We start from the raw sequence: 20670 nt of genomic DNA, 5'->3' as shown, positions 1-20670 counted from the left end.
AAAATTCAGTTGCGCCTCTCTACAGGTATAGGTATCCAAAATCCAGAAAATGAAGCTCGAAATGCGTGGGAGTACAGCTGCTCCTCGAACTACGCAAATAAAATTGGTGCGCCTCGGTTTATTCCAAAATATTTCGGTTGACTCGGATTGATCAGTTTAGCAGGGTGTTATGGCAAGGATAATGATTGGATGTAGTATTTGTATTTTAATATAGCTTCGGCAGGACGTATACTAACGGTTCTACTAACCTAACCGAAAAAACTATTGCGCAGCATAAAATCCAAATAGCAGAAAATCCAAAAATTCTGCTGAACGGTGTACTTGCGGATCCAATGCAGTACAAACAAATAGGCAAATGCACAATTATGCACATTCAAACATCCAACTCGTTCGAATAGGAATATGTTGCATCATACAGTTGTGTTTGTGAGGTAAGATTGGCAGAGATCAGTATTTGCTAAGTCCAGCAACGGCCGGTCATATACTAAACGGTAGTCCGAAAAGTTTCACTAACCTGACCGAAAAAGGTGTGGTGCTCCGGAAAAACGTCTCGTCAGGTTAGTTTCGCGCGGTTCAATCGGTGGCAACCAGTCGTATGTTGCCAGTTGCTTCGGAGATGCTTCAAAAGCGGTGATAATCAGCTGATGACCATGGAAGCTGATGACCTTGGCCTTGGGTAAGTGTTGCAAATGGTTGCCGGCAGATTTACGATCGATGCAATTCAATCGTTCCTATAAGGCCACCGGGGGGAACTATTGATAACCAGTGAAGAAATCGGTGCAAAGGTAATGAAAATCCAATAATCACCACTCTGGTTGATGGTAATTTATTGGCCAAAGTGTTGTTTTTCGTGCTCTGGATTGATGACGTCACCAAAAAACGCCAGCTGAATGCCTTCCGAAAAGATCGATGACGTCACGGATGGCTTCGGTGGTTGTGATTTGTGACCAATTCCAATCAAAAGTAGTGGTGGTGATGACGGTGGAGATCTAGCGCGATCGTTTTGGTGTAGTTTCGTTGCTCGTAGTGTGCGTTCAGTTGGTTGGGGTTGGCGTAGCAATACAGCTCAGGATCTGGACAAACAGGATAATCCGCGAAGAAATAGCTCTATGTCTTCAGTTGCTGCTGTGATGACGATTCTTTTGAAGATCCGAAATGTATTCGACCGTTGATTGGCTGTTTAGTGTTGATCCACATCCACTAAACGGTTCGGGGTTTTTAGAAGTGCCGTGCTAAACGCAACAATTAATCATTAATTGGCGATAGCTAAGGTTCTAATGGTGTCTAATGGTGAGCACGAAGAAGTTCCTACTAATCTGTGAGCTGCGGGTAGTGAGCGACGGTGATTTTGATGAGTTTTGCGGTTGTGCGATGAATATGATGTGTGTTTTTTTCCAATGGCGGTGTGCTGCAGAGATTGCTTAAACGGTGCTGATAATCCGGTTCGATTGGACCAAATGTTGGGGTGCGGTCCAAACCCTGCTTGGACCTTGCAGTGGACTGTATGGAGGGAATTTCCGTGGGGCAAACCTTGGGCTCCTGGTTGGGTTGAGTCTTCCGTGGGGGGTGTTGGGTTGTCCCTTGTGATGATAGCAATCTCTCCGGTGACGGTAAGTAAAAACTCCGATCGTTGAAGTAAGGCACACAATTTATTTACAAAAACTACACATTTATTCTGGCTTAAAAAACACACTACTTTGAAACGAATTTATTAACTACGAAACTACATTAAACATATATTTAGGCAAATTATTCAATTTTTAACGGGGTCTCATATGACCTGTGCCAAATCGCTCTTAAGACTACTGATACTGGATATAATAATAATTTAAAATGGTGAACCTTCAAGCGGGTTTTTCTTCATTTTTATGTTTCTCTTCTCGAACTAAGAGCACCTGCAACGGTTCAGGTGTAAATATTGGTTTTAAGTATACCAGTTTTAGCACAATTTAAAATTTTAGAATCGGCTAAAACACCCACTCCCCACCGGTGTAGGAGCAAATTTAAAACGGAAACACTTCCATTGCAGACACTCAATAATTGAGAAGAAAAAACCCATTTTATTGGAAAAATTGCATAAGTTTTGAGTTTCACGGTTGATTGTCTTAAAATTAATTCTACGAATATTCTTTTCGACAGAATAATTATTTCAACTATTCTATCAGGATTTCACTAATTTAAAATGACTACACAACGAGGAAAAAAGGTCAATTGAAACAATTCTTCAATTAATTCAATCAAATTGCTTTGAATCAATGGAATAAAGTTTTGTTAAAATGAAATGAAAAAGCAATTTTTTTTTCAAGTTATTGCTGACATTGATAAAGGAAACGAGAAATGTTTATCCCAAAGTCAAAGGAAATTTCCCTTTGATTTGTCGACATTTTTGTTTGACAAAAACTTGCTTCACTATTTGTAAATTTATGTATGGATACAGAAAAATAAATAAATAAAAATATTGACGAAAACTCCGAGCAATCCATATGAAACTAAAAATCTCTCAATATCTCAAATAAAACAAAAATTATAGAACAAACAATAAACATTTATTTTACCTCATCGAAAAAGTATTAAAATTTTCTTTTCGTTTATTTTTTTCAAATTTTAGAACGCTGACTGGATTCACTAATTCGTTGAGCCCAAATGAAAAGCTTTTTATTTAATGATATTAAATCGAGAATAATCTGCCATCTATTATTTCTACTTGATATGGTTTTTATTAACATCTATTCTCAATTTATGTTACGTATAGGGTGGTTGAAGCGAAAAAAATTCAAATAATATCTCAAAAAGAAATTATTATCACACCCAATGTTACCCAAACATGTGTGAAAGAAATCATTGTTGGCCAAAATTTTCTCACCGTGAACTAAATCGGTCTGTCGTATATTTTGAAATCCTGTTCCAAATTTGCATGAATTTGGAACAAAGGCGTATAACTGTTGGGAATTTTGAAATCGATAACTGTGCTAAAACAGCAATTTACAACACCGGTGCCAGCCGAAATGTTTTAGCGTGGTCGAAAACCGTGTTTTGCATCTACCGTTGGGACAGCCCTAAGGTTTGAAGATCAGCTGTTGCACTCGTCATTAAACGCTTCCTCAAGACCTTCTGCTTCGTGGGTTTTCGACCATCGACCTTCGCAGCAACGTGTCTAGGGTCCATAGCTAGTCTACCAACACGAGTAATTACTGTTTAATCAGTTACTCATTCCGCGGAAGATTTTCTTTGTACAAAGTAGATACTCCTAGAATTCCAATGGTTTGGGAATATCAGAAGAGATAATTGCCAGTTGATGTCTCTGATTTGAAAAATAGGATTTGAAATGTAGTTTGCAGAACTGAGAATTGAGTTGTGAATAGTAGCAGTCAGTAGTGCTCATATAACGCTGTTTATTATCAGTTATTGGTGCATTTTTCTAAAAGACGGTCATTTTTTTTCGGGATGAATAAGCCACTGAAGCTTAAAATCCCTTGAGAAAAATAAATAAATAAATAAAAGACGGTCATACTTTGAACAAAATCACTCTGAGTTTTCAGATATCATTAAGTCACCAGTCAAGCGGGGTTTCAACTTCAATCTCACAGTGAAAATAGAAGATCTGATTAAAATATGATATTAACAAAGTATTACCATGAAATATGGCAATTTGGCATCCCTATCTGTGTTTTATGCCGTAAAACTAACAATTTCTAAAATTTCGTCAAAATATCAGCCTTAACGTCAGTTTCTACCATCTTTAGTTAAATTTTTCGAAAATATTGCAAGTGAAACTGAAATACAGCTTAAAACTAAAATATTCGCATTTTACTCACCGGTTTGGAAACTGGAAAATCAAAAACTGTTAGATATTTTAACAGACAAGTTGCTCTAACATATATAAAACAGATGTCCGCTAATGTGCATTTAGTTTAAAAACTCCTATCTATTGGAATATGGAAGAAAATGAACATTCTCCTTAGTATGCGCATTTAGCCCACCTCTCCCTTATAAGACGCACACTGAGCAAAATCGGGCTATAAACAGTATTAGGAATTTTAGTATTTTTGCACTACTAGAAAATCCAATACTTTTTATAAGTGAGCGCAAAATTTTGCGCATATAGTTTAGCGTTACGATAAATTTTATAGGAATTTCCAGTGAAAGTAATTTAATCGTAATTTGACGAAAAAGATTATTCTAGACAATATAATGAATGTATTTAATTGTTTTTTCGATTTTAAATTGATTTGTGATGAAAAATGAAACATCTGGGCTTGAAGAATAATAATATTTTATTGACCACTTAAGTGCTCAAAATTCATTCCAAGTTTCCTCTCCTATTTTATCCAACGTTGTTGACGATGCCATCCTCAGATATTCCACCGACTTTAGCATAAGACCAGGATCGCAAAATTGGACTAAAATCTCAATCATCATCAGTCCAGTTTACTCTACCTGTAAAAAATAAAACAAATTTTAAATTTTTTTAAATAAAAATATTATGGAAACATATCTTTACCTCAAATTTGCGTATCCGTCAAGTTCCTTTTGTAGAATCTTTGTATTGTAGTTTAATGTACTTTGATAGAATCTCGCACCAAGGGAAACGTTAGACTAGCCGACGAATTCTTGATTCCGATGAAACGGAATTAAGACGTCAAACTTTCTTTCGATGGTAAAATTTATACTGGGCTTCGGTGGTAGTTGAACTTGGCTCAAAAAGTTCGTTCGCAATTGTAGAATCAATGGCCATCACTTCTTTGGAAGTGGTCTTACTGAGCAGGATCGTAATTTCTGTAAAAAAAAAGTTTATTTCAGTTGTCAAAATCACTATTGGCAGAAAAATGATTAGTTGTCAATTTGGTCAAATAATAATATTTTCCTTAATTGAATTAAAATCAAAGTTTAACAGAATTTTACTTCTGTTTTCTAGTTTTTATTTTTTAAGTAGGTAAATCACCGAATTGAAAAAAATGTTCAAATTAAAACTTTACTTTAATTTGACCCTTCGTTCACTCACCTGAAAAATGGATTCTTCCGTTTCTGACCTCCGACAAACGGATCTTGACCGGGCCATGGGGACGATTGCCATGGGAGAAGAAAAATCAAGTACTTGTAGTTAGGCTCTTCCAGCGATACGCGGGTAGGGATGAGAGGAAAGCTTCCGGTGAATATATGGTGTTGGATTTGGTGGTGCTTCTGCTGAACGGAAGCGACTGGTGACTTGGTCGCAATCGTGGACGATATTTCTTCCGTCAGAGTAGTGTTTACTTCTGCTGCTGTTGATGAAGTGGTGCTGATTGTTCCGGCCCAGTGTTCACCTTGTTTGGCGCCGGAAATGCTCTTGTGTTTGTACGGGGCTGTATGGAGGGTACAAAAAAGATGCAAATTTTCGCTGAATAAAACCGTTTTATACTTACCTTCACCGGGTAAGTTATTGTCAGCCTCGGTGCTCGGGCTGGGGGTGGTGTTGGTGATACGATCAGTGACGGCTGTTGGATGTTTTCTTACGCCAGAGTCCACTGCTGCTGCTGTTGATGTGGGGGGACCAACGCCGCTTCCACGCGACCCATTGTTAACCATATTTGGCGCTGGAACTTCTCCGATATTTGCCCGGCGGGGTAATGGCGTTTGTCCTTGCCTTGCATCTTTTGTATTTTGTCGAGCTGTACGGAGGGTTGAAAAAAAAAATCAAATTTTCGTTAAACAAAACACTTTTTTCATTTACCATCACCTCTCGCGTTGTTGTCGGCCTTGATACGCTTATTTTGCGATACTGTTATGGCCATTCATTGTAGTTTATCTGGCCAAATGGTGCGCTTCCACCGTGGGTGAAAAAAAACTGACTCCTGGTGGCTGCTGCTGTGGTGTTGGTCTCTTCCTCCAGCATTCGGTCGGGATGTTGTGACTGGTTGTGTGGTCGGAATCATGATTGAGGCACTGCACTAGTGATGTTTTTTTTGCCAAAGTACTGCTCCTGCTGTTGATGATGTGAATGTATGGTTGTTTCTGCCCAGTTTTCACCTCGTTCGGCGCTGGAACTGTTCCGGTAGTTTGTCCGGTCGGATGGTGGAGTTTTTTTTTCGCATCTACTGGGAGCTGTACGGGGGGCAGAAAAAATTAAAATTATCACTAAACAAAACAGTTTTTCAACTTACCTTTATCGCTAGCGATGTTTTCGGCCTCGGTGCGTACAGTTTTCAGTTTTTTTGACTATTCTTCGATTTTTCTTACCAAATTCACAAATCAAATCGAGTCGGTGCGATTTGTTAGTAAGTTCATTAGAAATGCAAAATATCAATTTTATATAAAAATAAACATTTGAAAATTAATGGATTTTCTAATACATTTGATTAGGATTATTAGGCTCATGGTATTCATTAGATTTTCCTATACTTTTTAGTATATTTCTCATCAATAAAATATACTTGCAGAATTTATTGAGTTTTCCAATAACTTCTAAAGAATAAATCATTACTTTGTATCTGAGCGATTTACTTTAAAAATTATTGGAATGACCCAGTAGATTTTATTTCCAGATTTGGTTCAGTGCATGCACCCAGCGGTGTCATATATACAGATTTTTCTGTATTATACAGATTTTTCATCGTCAATACAGATAAGATACAGATACAGATTTTTATACAGATTTTTAAATATTGATACAGATTTATACAGATTTTTTTAGAGAAAAAAATCAAAATCAATTGTTGATGAACCGGTTTCCATGGACTAACTAAGTTAAATCTGTTTAAACCATTATCTTTTCAACTTCAGTATACCGCGCTTACAACAGCACAAATAATTTATCCAGACCTTTAACTTCTACAAGTAAGATTTTGTGATGACTATAACCATGTACCTATCATTTATTCTAGGTTAGTAGGAGCTTCAATAGTTTCTTTTTCTGAACAGCATAACTTAATTTTTTTTAACGGCGAATGATAGCCCCCCAAACAGAGTACACAGATTTCGATTAAAAAATAAGTATAAAATCTATTCTCCTTAAGATTGATATCTATAAAGTAGGGTGCTATTTAAGATTATCACTTTAAGAGAGTTTTAAAAAGAATATAGATTGAGAATCATGTACAAAATCCTAATTTCAGATTCAATTAGATTCCCTTGATGGTGTTTTAATTCAAAACTTTTTAACTGAAGATGAAAGTAGGAGAACACTTTAAAATTTTAAAAGAAATTCATTTCTCATACGATATGCAGTTAAATTTTATTTAAGCCAGCCCACTTATTGAAACAAGATTTAGTTCGTAAATACAGGAAAACATTTTTGAAATTTAATTTCGATATTTCATTATGATAACAAAAAAGATTTGTCTTTATGGTCCATGCACTGACTCATTAATAAAATTTTATTAACAGAACTTGAAATTAAACGTGTTACATCTCGGCAATCACTGAAGTTTATATTACGTTTTAAATTTTTATCTTAATGTGTCGAGTTTTATACTGCAGGAAAATGTAAAAAAAGTATAGGTATTTATAGTATTTGAGTTAGTTTTTAAAGTGTAACATTAGGCGTGATGTTGATAAGATGAAATTTTTCGTAGAAAGTCCTAAAAATGTGGTAAGGATTTGAAAATTAGATTTGAAATTTTTATCGATAACAAATGGCAGAAAATTTCAAGCAATGGGGCTTATTCTGCGGATCGAGTTACGTGACTCACGAAATTTCACTTCTTTGTCCTGACTCCAGAAAATGCTAAAGAAAATTAATGTGTGTATCGATGAGTTCTGAAGACCAATAACAGCTCATATGAACGAAAATTTCGAGGCTAGAGATCCTATTTAACCGATATGACATTACGTGAATCACGTCACACGGGTCGCAGAATAAGCTCCAATATAAGCTCTTATTTACTAAAATAGGGTAAAAAATGCATTCAATAAATTTAAACACTGGCAAAACTACATGACAAAGATATAAAAAAAAAGTTTCAATTCAGTCATCGACTTTCCCGAGGACAGCGAGTAATTTTGTCTTCGGAGGAAAAAGTGATGAAAGTGTGCGTTTCGTCATTTTATTCCAATGCAACAAAAACTGGAAATTTTGACCTAAATTTAATGAACAAAATACAATGTTCCATATTTCTTGAGGAATGAGTTAAAACGTTTTACAGACTTCGGCAAGGTTGAGGAATAAGTTAAAATCTTCAATATCAAATTTAGAAAGACTTTTTTTTAATGATGTCAGGAATAGATTTTATTTAATTTTTTAATAAGTTGTGTTTCTGAAACTAAAAAATCTAAGCAAGATATATGAATGATTAATGAAATGAAAGATAACAGAAAAGTTAAAAATCTGTTGTACGTATTCATGTGGGTTTATAATTGGGTATAAAAAGAAAATAATAAATTTTCTATTTGAAATCTGATTGATTTGAAATTAGGAACCCAAAATCTTTCAAAAACAATTAAGTATTAAAACATTGGAACCAAAAATGACTTCCCCTTGTGTAATGTGTATTCGAAATTCAAGTTTCGTTTTTATTACCGATAACATTTTATATCCAGATCAGGGTTTAACTATATTATACTAGAATAAAAAAACTAGGTTATTGAATTAGATTCAAATTTTTCAATAATAATTGTGTTATTAACTTTCATTCATAACTTGAATTTAATTTGTGTACTTAAATATACATTTTAGAATTTTACGTTTTTTTTCTCAGGGATTAGAATTTTACGATTTTATAAATAAGTTTGAGAAAATTCAATAAACAGAAATGAAATTCTGAATTCTGGATAACATTCATAGTAAACATTTATTATTTAGAATTCTAACTTAAAATCATTGAGCTAAGTCTCACGCATTTCGCTTTCCGATTTAGACAATTACAAAAATAGTTTAATAGTTGTATGTATTAAATTGAAAGGATGCTCAACAATAAGCTGCTCAAATATGATAAACATTAAAAATTTGTCCTAAGGTTGTTAGGTTGCGGCCAACAAAATTGTATTTTTTCATCTGGAGTGAGTTTATTAGCCTTTCGTAATAATTTTCATATCTAGCCAAAAAACTTACAATTAACATTTTATCACTCTAGATTAAGCTCAATTAATGAAATAAATCAATAAATAAATCAATTTTTGAATATTGAATACTTTAAAACCATTAAAACTGATTTTCAAATTGCATTTTAAGCAATATGCCAACATAGAAAACAATAAAAGAAGTTTTTGGTGGTTTGAGTTCAAATACAGATAAATACAGATTTTTTCATGAAGCCGATACAGATTTTTTATAAAACCATCTGACAACCCTGCATGCACCTTTAAACGCCTGAATGTTTCTCTACAAGAATGAAACAGGAATTTTGATCGTGTATCACTAAACTTTGCACGCAAGTTTGGATAACTTGTTCGAATGAAGGGTGTATAGGATTTTCACGCAATGTTGTGTGATACTGAAAATTGCGCACAATTTACGCACGGAAATACTGAGGTTTACAAATGCATTGCAACACTTTTCAGTTTATACACCCCTTCATTTTCCCTTGTTTAAGGTTGTTTAAGATTTCTAACAGTTGAATCGCCGCGACTATTACGGCCCCTTCCATACCAATCTAGTGAAATGAATACTAACACTTGGCACATATTAACTTTGTAAAAATAAAAAGCCTTTGATAAACTCGTAAATAAAAAAAAACTTCGCTGAAATGTATGAAGAAAAATAAATTGTTTTGATAGCAATAGGTAATTATCAATAGAACAACGGTGGGTGAATAAGAGCTTGAAATTTATTTATTGCGTATGTATTTTGGAAATTCAAGAGAGGTGATATTTATTCGGAGATAACACAAAAAACAATGTTTTATTTATTATTCTTGTATTCTATATTTGCCCCTAAGCATATATTTTACAGGTATTCTAGAATCCTACTAGCAGTGATTTATTTTTGCATATCTACTAAAATAGGTCAGATTCTCCAACCCCACGCACGGTTCCCTACTTTATACTTCCCTTCAAGATAACAATCAATAGTTATTACATCTTAACATGTAACACCTCTCGTAGATCGAGATTCCGCCTCCTGGCGAACCGTCAATAATCATCTATGTTCCAGAATTGTAGTATGTATACAAAATATATATATTGCAAAGTATTTTCCGAAAATATATAGATATATTCGCATCCGTAATTTCACGTGAATTAATGTCCCGTTTTACTGTGTTTTGCTTATTGTTTCAAGTACTTGTGTGTATCTGTGTATGTATCTAATATATACCTACTAAGTATGCAATTAAAATAGCATTCTCTATGTGTTGATGTAACCTCGATAAACCAGATTTGATCCGTTGTTGGTTCTCTTCGCGTACACGATATTATTACGTTGACTCATCATTTAATGGATTCGAAATATTCTATCCGTTTGGTGCCTCTTTTCGTGAAGCATTTGCTCTAGTAAAACATGATTGATTTTTGAAATCCAATCCTTCGAATTAAGCATTTGGATGGGTTCTTGATGATTTTATTCTTTTGCCGGACCGCTACTGACATGTTTTTATTTCTGTTTTAGTGCTTGAAGCTAAAGCGTGTTCCTGGCAAGATAAGATCCTAAATATTCTACTAATGCAGTCTCTTCTACAGTACAAGGAGAATGAACAAAACTGAACATAATATGTTAACCTATGTTCTACTACAAATAATATCTACTTACTTAAGCTCATAAAACAGCTTTTCTGCCTAATTCTCATATACACACGATTATGTCCTGCTTTCTACCGACTTTCAACTTAAGACTAGTTCGCTTTTCTATGTTTGCAATATACTTTTATGCCTGTCATAATATTTTCTTACCGTTGAAAAACTGACTTTGAACAGTATTCTTCTAACCCTAATAAATCTAGAAAATAATTTTTAACACTTTACAACTAAATAAATCTGTTACATAATCGAATGATGTTCCTGTTAAATATACAGCATGATTTAAAATATAACAAATAATACAATTACATTTCGCCCACATTGGTCTCTGTCCACATTAGATTAGTTCATCCACTTTTTACAATTTGGAGCGCCGCACATGCACGATATCTTGTGCGCATCGTCCTCAATATCGAACTTGTAATCGTACGATAACTCCTCTCCTCGGTTGATGCGTCGTTTGGCGAAGATTATGATTCGTAGATCCCGCTCTACTTCAACCGTTTCCGTGACACAGTTCGGATTGCACGAGTGATTGATGTATCGTGCCAAGCCACCGGATAGTGTAGCGTCCACAACCCGTTCCTCGTCGAGCCTGAACATGTAGATGCCACGATTCTAAAAGGGTAGATAAAAAATAAGAGAATGAAATAACCATTAACCATAGTGATAAGAAAAGTTTTAGGTTTGAATATTGCAAAATCAAACTCAAATTCAAAATTATACTTACCCTTGCTTCGTACTGTTTTTCCCTCAGTTCCGAAACCTCGGTCCTGATGACCTCTCCGATATATTCTATCACCATCGTGTGCTTCTCGAGATCCCGTGCAGCGTACAAACCAAGACCCTGAATTTTCGATCGTGCCAAGAATACGTTGTTCCGCCATTCCAGTTTCATTTTCTTATACTGCGAACTCTTCGAGTGAACGAATTGTTTGCTATACGGACACGCAACTTCCCCTGCTGGTGAACTGGTGGGGACAAACGTTGGTCTCTGGCTCACCGAACCCGTTCTCTGGGTGTGTGGTTTTTTCCACACTAACGATTGCTTCAGTTTTGGCTCAGTTCGCGCTGCTCCTGATGGATTGATTGCCAAAGGTAGTTCCAAAAGAGGGTTGCGACCATATTTGAACCTATAATCCGTTAGCGTTTCAATCCCCGGTAGACTTTCAAGGATGCGAACTACAGCAGGCTCAGTCAAACCAAAGAGGTCCTCTCCGGTAATGTATTTCGGGAACAGCTGCACGATTTTATTTTCCCGGCGCAAGTTTACCATCGGGTCGAGAATTCGTTGCCATACGCTTTTCGGTGAGCTATCGCGTAATTCCACGTCCTCTTCACCTGGTTCTTGGATCAGTACTCGGAACTCCGGCCGACCACCAACGTCAGCTATCGAACACACGTAACGACACCGTTTATTTGGCCTTCGCATGGACCAATAGAAGCGCATCTAGTAAATTAATGAAATTAAATTATTTATTATTCTCGACTTTAAAAAAAGGTTTAGTTAAAAGCTTATAAACTTACTATTTTGTATCCGATAGGGTAGATGTAGTTCGGAGTGTGGAAGCTTTGAAGCTGATGCGGCAACAGTTGTCCAACGCTAAGGAAGATCAAACTGCCTACTCGCAGCAAATTGCTAGATTCGGAATGGTGCATCACGGAGGCGACTTGGCGGCTTTCGTCGCGATCCACGTACACTCTCCGTTGAACGCTTAGGGTAGTCAGTTCGGAATCCTTCTCCGTTTTTGACGCATGCGATTGACACATAGTGCTTTTGTTCTTGTAGAACACGCAGTTGTCCTTCATAGCGCAACTCAAGTGATAAACGTTGGCGCATCGGGTCTTGAAACACTTTACAGTTGCTCCCATGTTGTTACAGAATGTACAGACGGAGCTGAGACTGGACTGTAGCACGTTTTCCAGATTCATCAGAGCTCCATTTACGGTTTCATAGACTCCATCAGACCAGAGAGCACAATTAAGGTGCACCCATTTGTCGACATCATAGTTCAACAGTCGGGACGGACCATCTGCTACTCCGTCACCGATCGTATGGCAGAAGATACATCTTCGAGAATCATCGGGCATCTTTGGTGTTGGTGTTACGGTGATGTTCATGCGGAATAACGTTTCCGTAATTTCTTTTTCAGTGGGCTTTTTGAACCGACTACTAGCGAAGCAATTCGGTCCAAATACCTTGTATTTCAAACCCTTCAGCTGTTTGTTAGGTGGGCCAGTTTCCTTCTCTGGTTCGTCCATTTTTTTCTTCCGATCATTTGAATTCGACTCACGACTGTCAGAAGACCGTATGCTTGTCATGCTAACGTCGGCATCGTCGTTCAACTCCTGTTTCACGATATCCGTGTTGCTTCCACTTAGACTGTCCTCCAAATCGAAGTCATACTTGGACAGCAAAGTGTCCCTCGTTTTAGAATCCCCACCTAATAGCTTGTCCTCCAAGATGTTGGTTGGACGCCATTGGAACTGCCGGTAGCAAACCTTGCTACAAAAGTAGAGCTCTTCCGACTCAAGCTCCTGCTCAATTTCATTACTCAACAGTGGGAATTCCGATGGTTTGGCTGTAATGAGTGTATTCAGAATAACAACATCGCAGTGACGACAAAATTTAGCTGCTCCATTCAGTATGGTTTGGATGTCAATCGGAGCACCTTCCTTGCCATCGCGTCCCTTGGTCCTGTACAATCCTAATTTCTGACTAGTTGGGGTAGTTGTTCGTTCCACTATCTGATACGTCATTGGTGGTGGAATCTCTAGGATGTTAGCCAAATCGCGTAACACTCCGATGATGTCTTCAGCAGCCGAAGAAGTCAAGGTAAGCGTAACCGTAACATTACTAGAGTCTTTAAGCGGAGTTGGAGGTCCAAATCGTGATTTAACACCCAACAGTTCCGAACAAATGCCTTCATTTTCTTTGTTGTTATCAACCAGAGCAAGACTTCGATCTGTCGATAATGTGATGCCTTTTTTCAACCGAATCGGTACTGGAGCAACAATCGGAACCACCGGGGACATTCTTTTGTATACCATCATCTGTTCGTCCTCGGAACTCTCCTCTTTGATGACCCGAAGGCCGGGGAAGTGTATCGGCGATTCCCATCGGACACACTCCGGACTGGAGGTACTTATGATAGTATCGGGCGAATCCAAATCGCGATCTTTCGAAAACTCGTACCGAATGCGCTCTTCTGTTTCGAATTTGATCGGTGGGAACTCTTGATCGTAGAATTCGCGCTGCGTGGACACTGGCACAGGTTCCGGAGGAGGTTCTTTGATTCCAAAAGGTTTCGTGTTATAGAAATCGGCTACATTTGGTATTTGTGCGTTGCCTGCAATTGAAAAAATTACAAAATTAAGTAAGAAAGTAATTGAAACATGGATATATTGCGACATACCGTAAGCGCCGCTCAAATCTCCCCGTGCAATAGTGTAATCAGCTGTAGTGGTAAATTTGCTAAGGTCGCCGGTTCCGAATAGCTGACAAACGCCGTAGTTTCTCGGTAACATCGGTTCCAGGATCTGCATAGGCGGAAGTTGCCGCAATTGAAGCATTAAGTTATCGATGTAGGTATCGTAATCTTCCTCGAGTTTCGCAGACTTTCGTGGTTTCTTCTTGGCCTGATGCTGCTGTTCCTTGTTGGAGAGAATCTGCTGCTGTCGGCGGTTTTTTTGGTACTCACGGCGTTTTTTCTTCTTCAGCTCATGCGCAATTTCAGCAGCCGTCTTGGCCATTGTAGCCGGATCCGGGGGCAACGTTGCTGTTTCATTCCCACCGATAGGTTCTTCTTTAAGAAGATTAGGTTCTTGCTTAATAGGTTCTGTCGGAACAGGCGTTTGTGCAGGTGAAACTAGCATAGGCGAAGGTCCAGAGGATTGTTCATCTAGATTTTCCTTTTTGATATCGACTGGAGTGCTGGTTTTCGGCATTTGCGGAGACGGTTGTGGGGAATGTTCCGGAAGTTTGAACACCGGTCCTTGCATGTGTACGGGAGTTGGCTCCCGCTTTACGACCGTTACCATGTTCGCTGATTCGGATTGCACTGGAGGCGTTTGTACTGGTGCCACTTGGATTGGTTGGGTTGGAGCCGGTTGAGTAATTTGTGTTACTGTCATTTGTCCGGATTCGGTTTTAACCATGCTCTGGATGGTGATAGGTTGACTAGCAGTGGAGGCTGCGGCTGCAGCCGATGCCGCAGCAGCTTGCATCATTTCTTCTTTTTTCATGCTAGCGGCTAGCATATTAGCTACGAGGTTTGGTGTTGGGTGGCTAGCGGATATCGATACGGATGTTGGTTTCGAAACAAACGATGTCTCCCGCGAAACAATCTTGGTAGCGGTCATTTTTGGAGGTTCGGAAGTGACCATCACACTGGACGTTGGTACCGTTACAGATTGTGTGCTGATGATCTGGATGGCCTGTGGATTTGCAGAAGGTGGTATGACTGGCCGTGCCAACTGTGCTTCTAGAGAACTTACAACCCCTAAACTCGGTGCACGTTGATTTGTGATCAAGCTAGGAACCGGTCTGGGAATCGGTGGAGGAGTTGGCGAAGGCGTAGAACTCGAACCAGTATTTTGTAATAATTGTTTCAGAAGTACGTTCTGGCTATCCGATTCGGGTTTAGCATTAGACGGTGTAGACATTACAGAAAATTTGCAACCACTTCCCTGACCGGTAGTAGAACTAACGGACGAAGTTGATGAAACGTTATTTTCATCGGTATTATCAACTGGTTCACTTTTCACCATGTTGGAAGCCTCCAAACTTAATCGTTTGCTAATTGGTTGACCGGAAGCATCGCGTGACATACCTATTGGAACTTCGTCCGTTGATTTTGATCGACGAAATGAGGCTCCCTGCAGTTGATGTTGTAATAGCGTTGTAATGGTCGGTGTATTTGTTTTCAAAGGTTGCGACAACGTTGCGCTAAGAATGCTTGTCGAGGGTGTAACGGATGTAGGTGCCGAGCTAACGGATTGCATACTAGCCGTGGAAATAACTCCTGGTCGTGTAGTCACAACCAAGCTGGTCGACTGGCCAGGAATTTCCCCATAGTTTATGATTCTCGTTTGAGGTTGCTGCAGTGTACTGCTCAAAATACTCGCAATGCTACTTGTACTGCTACTGTCAACTGTACTTTTTGAAACATCGGCGGGTTGGATACGAGTTTGTCCCTGAATGATTACACTACCAGTTGAATGTTGTTGCTGTTGTTGATGCTGCTGCTGTTGTTGTTGTTGATGCTGCTGTTGTTGTTGTTGATGCATTTGAAATTGTTGTTGCTGCTGTTGTTGTAGTAGTTGTTGTTGTTGTTGCTGCTGCTGTTGCTGCTGCTGATGTTGTTGCTGCTGCTGTTGCATTCTTATTTGTTGCTGTTGTTGAGCCAGAACTACCAGTTGTTTTTGCGCTTGAGTTTGACTGATTTGTTTCTGTAATGGTGCTCTAACTTGTTTTACTACCAGAATATTGTTGCCTCCGGAAGAAACAGCAGGTGATATTCGACCAATTTGAAGCTGTTGATTCAACAGTTTTGTTCCAGGCATTGAAGAGATGGTAGTGGTCATTGAGCTACTTGATTGTTCTGACTTGTTCGCATTAGAAGCATTAGCTACGGCCGCTGCGGGAAGAATCGTTTTGCCCGAAACGGTTTTGAGAATGCTGGCTATTGTTTCCGGTTTGCTCATGTTGTCTCCTTTCGGAATAACCGTATCAAAAGTGATTGTGGAAATAGTACCAGAGGCGCTAGCTGGAGTCGTTGTTATGACAGTTCCACTTCCTTCAGCTTTCATTTGACTGACAGATGAGGCAGTACTGGCATTGATCGACGACATAATAGAACGAACCTGCTGGGACACGTTCATAGCGTTCATGGTAAGTTCGTTTGGCTGAGAGAGCGGTGAGAGTTGAGGCATTGCAGATATCCTTTGTCCGGCAGGTCCAAGAATTGGACTTTTGGAATTTTCTCTCGATTTAGAAATCACGTGAACCGGGATAACTCCTTGTTTTTTAAGTTCTCCCGAATGAGAGTCGTTAGAACTTTCGTGGGCTACCACAATTCCGAGATTCTCGTTTTCGTTCGCACCAGAGGGGTCAGCCCGTGTTGTATCGTCTAAGGTGGACTCTACGGCACTTAGCTGTTCGGTATCTTCTTGGCCGATAGAGCTATCCGGTGAGATAGAATCGTCTTCGAAAATTTTCGTCGGTAATGAAGTATCCTGGGTGACCGTGAGAGACGATAACTTTGCATAACCGAGACCCGGTGAAGGAGCCTTTGGCTTAGGTTTCATTGTCATACTCTCCATTTGATTGGGAGCTTGCTGCTGGGATGGTGCTTGAGAAATTTGTTGAATTTTCAACTGCTGTGGTAGATGACCGGAATTATGTGGCTGAGTACCGTGATGCGCATTTGGCCCTGCCTTGGTTATCGTTTTCGTAATGAACGTTGGCGATTGGGTTAGATTGAGTGATGACAAGGTAACAATGCTTGTGGTGTTGATTTTTTGTCCAGCCATGGTTATCACCGTCCCTCCGGAAGTACTTTTTGAAATATTTGCCAGAGATATCGCGTTTGTATTGATGATTTTTTTAGTTTGGGGTGGCATATTGGATTTCTGCGGGTTCGGGGGACCTTCAGTCGGCGTTTTAGGTGGAGTTGCATTCAAGGGAAAGCTTTTCAGTATTGGAACGGATATAGTAGTATTCCCTATTGATAACTTGGCAGTAGTTTCAGTAGCATCTTTAACCAGCTTTTTATGAGCCGCTGAAACAGTTGTGACAATTGGAGGTCGATTCTGTAACAATGTTTGCTGTATTGCAATTCTCCCCGGGTAAGTAATCGGTTTGGGACTTTGCTGTAAACCTGCAGGCATAACCGTTGAATCTTTGGTTGGTGTCTTCATGCCACTTTTGCCAGCTTCATCCGTTTCTTTTAATTCTTCATCCGGTTTCCCGTCGAAATCTTTAGGTCTACTATCGATCATCGCTTCGAAATCTTCGGTAGTTGCAATGTTCCTTTCATTATTTTGAACCAACTTTATGTTTTCATTCCCAATTATTGTAGAATGTTCGCCTTCTTTGCGTATAATCGTTTTGATGGTACTTTTTTCAGCTTCCTTGCCGACGCTATCAACAACATCACCCGTGAACAGATTGTATTCACCACTAACAATTTGGTTACCCAGAGCAGTAGCTCCCATCTCAAATCCGGAATGGCTATAACTTTCCATCATATCGTCCCCTTCCGTAGCTGTCCGTGCAATGGAATTCAGAGAAATCTCGGTTCCAACTAATCGTTTTTCACCATCTTCCTCGAATCCACCTTCAATCAATACATCCGGCATACCTGTGGCCTTCTGTACAATAATTCGATTACGAATAATCGGCTGCTGTGAGCCGCTGCTACCCGATAGCATTGTTGTAGTTATTTGTCCGGAATTGTTCACGGTTGCTTTGTTTGCCATTGCGGCAGCAGCTGCTTGCTTTTGCTGTTGTTGCATATGGGCTATTGCCGCCGGGTTGGGTACTTTGCCACCGCGTGAATTATTCCACATTGGGGCACCACCGCGTAGACCTAGCTTTATAGACCGGTACACATCGAATCCCGGAGGGAAAGGAATTGGATTGGACGGATTGTTGAGGCCACCGCCACCACCACTCCCACTACTTCCGGCATTTGGAACGTTACCTTCCATTACTGGACTTTGCTGCTGTTGTAGAAATTGCTGCTGTGCTGTTCCACCGGTGCTCGGAGGTCTTTGTATTATCTGTTGCTGCGGCTGTTGTTGCTGTTGTTGGTAGTATAACATCGGACTGGGAGGCATAGAAGAGGAAGTGGGAGTTGTCGGTCCCCCAACTTGATTAAGAAGAGGTGACGGAGGTTGCTGATGGACAGGGCTTTGTTTAGCGTAGTTCATTTGTTGCTGATTTTGTTGTTGCATCTGATTTAGCTGATGCTGTATGTGTTGTTGCTGTTGCTGCTGCTGATGCTGTTGTTGATGCTGTTGTTGATGCTGTTGTTGTTGAGCTTGCATCTGCGATAGTTGTTGCTGTTGCTGTTGCTGCATTGATTGTTGCATTTGTTGTAGTTGTTGGGAATTCATTTGTTGTTGTTGCTGTGGATTCATTTGTTGTTGTTGCTGCTGCATTATTTGCTGTTGTTGCATTTGATTCATTTGCTGTTGCTGTTGCTGTTGCATCAGAATCTGTTGTCTCTGTTGTTGCATTTGCTGAACCCGTTGCTGCTGCATCATTTGCATGTTTTGTTGCTGCTGTTGCTGTTGTTGCTGTGGCGTTCCCGGCGACATATTAGGTTGAGGACTTCCGAGAGGTGAGGTGTAGCCTGGCTGCATTTGACGAATGTTGGCATTTTGTTGCATCATTTGCTGTTGCTGCTGTTGTTGAATGGAATTTGCAACACGCATTCGAATGTTGGGATCATTTGAAATGATTTGAGGTCTGACGAAGCGTGTCTGCTGCTGTCCCATCATTTGGTTTTGTACTATGATATTTTGCTGAACGTATTGCCCACCAGGACTGGTGACCATTCTGCCGGGTGGCATTGGTGGCTGACCTGATACGCGATGTTGAGGTGACGTCATGCGCGGAGCAGGAGACGTTAGTCTTCCGGGAATCGAAGGTGAAGGCGATGGTCCTGGGCTGAACGGATTTTCGTCTGCCACTTGCGAATGTGGGGTACCGATTCTTGGTGACTGTTGCATCGTGTTGAAAGGGGACATCGCACTGTTCGAATTAGTATGATGTCCTGGACTCTGCATGATAGAGTTTACACTCGATGGACCCGGACTTTGTGACATTAAAGGTCCAGGGGAGTGCAGCGGACTTTGGCTAGGCTGCATAATGACATTGTTCAGTGGTGATTGTGCCGGTGGCTGATGAATCATGTTAGGCTGAGAACTTGGGGATGGGGACATCAATGGTGATGGAGGGGCAATTTGTGCAGGGGAGCTGCCAGGAAGTGCTGCTGCATTAGTTTGCAGTTTTGCTTGTTGTTTTGTTTTGTACTCCTGTATGAGAACCGTATGTTGTCGCTGCTGTTTTCGGGCATTATCTAAATGCCGTTGAATTATAGCGTGATCCGAAATGACCTGTGTTAGTTCTTTCATATCTGGCTCGGTAAGTTCCCCGCCATTTTTCTTCAACTGTCGTTGTTTAGTATTCAGTTGCTTTTTTACCTTCCGAAGTTTGCCTATTTCAGTTTCGTAATGCTTCAGTTGATTTGTCAGTGTTATGTTTTGTTGATTCATCCAATTTTCGTAATTGATTTGAGTTTGTCTCTCCTGATCATTGGTAATGTTTTCCGGAGGCACTGGAGGAGCGGGCTGCAAACTGCCTTGAAACAGTGGAATCGGTTTGTGAGTTGATTCCACTGTTTGAGCAGTTACTGTCGCCGAACTCGTACTAGGACTGGGAACGCCGGCAGCTTTGTGCAATGGGTTTAACAGATTCGCAACTGCTCCACCAGGAGGAATTGGAGCCTGCGGTCGCCATTGTTGATTGACAGGCTGTTGCTGCAGGATGTATTGTCCACCAACTGGTGATTGCATTTGTCCAGGTTGTTGCTGCTGTCGCTGAGGTGGTAGAAGCTGTTGCTGTTGTTGTTGAATTTGCATTTGTGGTGGCATTTGACCCGGTACAATGTTTTGCTGAACGACCCGGATTCCCTGCTGCTGTTGTTGTTGGTTGTTTAGCAAATTCTCAAAGTCCTGAAGGAAATAAAATTGAAAGATATTTAATAGAAATCTTTACATTTTATGAAATTGAATGTAGCACGGAAATAATGAAAAAATACGCATAAAATTATATTATTTCCTATTACATGTTAAAGCCGTTTAGCTTATCCTATACAACAATAAGAGAGAACAACTATAATAAAACCATAGTACATGATTAAATGTTTAGTATAGATTTCAGTCTAACAAAATTAAAGTCTCTGCAGTTCTTTTTCGGCGAAAAAACAAACCACACTCAGCACGCGCGCCATG

General features: G+C 39.5%; 2 protein-coding genes across 10 annotated transcripts in view; both read right to left on the bottom strand.

The window, feature by feature from the left end:
* Nucleotides 1–4241: 4241 nt before the first annotated feature.
* LOC129748920 (uncharacterized) lies at nt 4242–6257 on the bottom strand. Its single transcript, XM_055743726.1, has 6 exons — nt 6141–6257; nt 5711–6081; nt 5403–5648; nt 5003–5342; nt 4502–4776; nt 4242–4437 (listed from the first exon to the last, which is right to left on the bottom strand). Exons 2-5 carry the CDS (start codon nt 5769–5771, stop codon nt 4755–4757), a joined length of 669 nt encoding a protein of 222 aa, XP_055599701.1. The 5' UTR covers nt 5772–6081; nt 6141–6257; the 3' UTR covers nt 4242–4437; nt 4502–4754.
* Nucleotides 6258–9812: 3555 nt separating this feature from the next.
* The window catches only part of LOC129748454 (histone-lysine N-methyltransferase 2C-like), a 65442-nt gene continuing 54584 nt past the window's right edge, over nt 9813–20670 (bottom strand). For all 9 annotated transcript variants that reach the window (XM_055743092.1, XM_055743086.1, XM_055743090.1 and 6 more), the window contains 4 exons: nt 14064–20391; nt 12175–13997; nt 11378–12097; nt 9813–11265 (listed from right to left, as the gene is read on the bottom strand). In XM_055743092.1, the coding sequence (XP_055599067.1) occupies nt 10990–11265; nt 11378–12097; nt 12175–13997; nt 14064–20391 (9147 nt within the window). In that variant the 3' untranslated portion in view covers nt 9813–10989. The remainder of the gene's footprint in view (nt 11266–11377; nt 12098–12174; nt 13998–14063; nt 20392–20670) is intronic.

This window comes from Uranotaenia lowii, chromosome 2 (assembly GCF_029784155.1).
Source record: "Uranotaenia lowii strain MFRU-FL chromosome 2, ASM2978415v1, whole genome shotgun sequence".
Classification (NCBI taxonomy): Eukaryota; Metazoa; Arthropoda; class Insecta; order Diptera; family Culicidae; genus Uranotaenia; species Uranotaenia lowii.
This window is presented reverse-complemented; position numbering and strand designations above follow the sequence as displayed.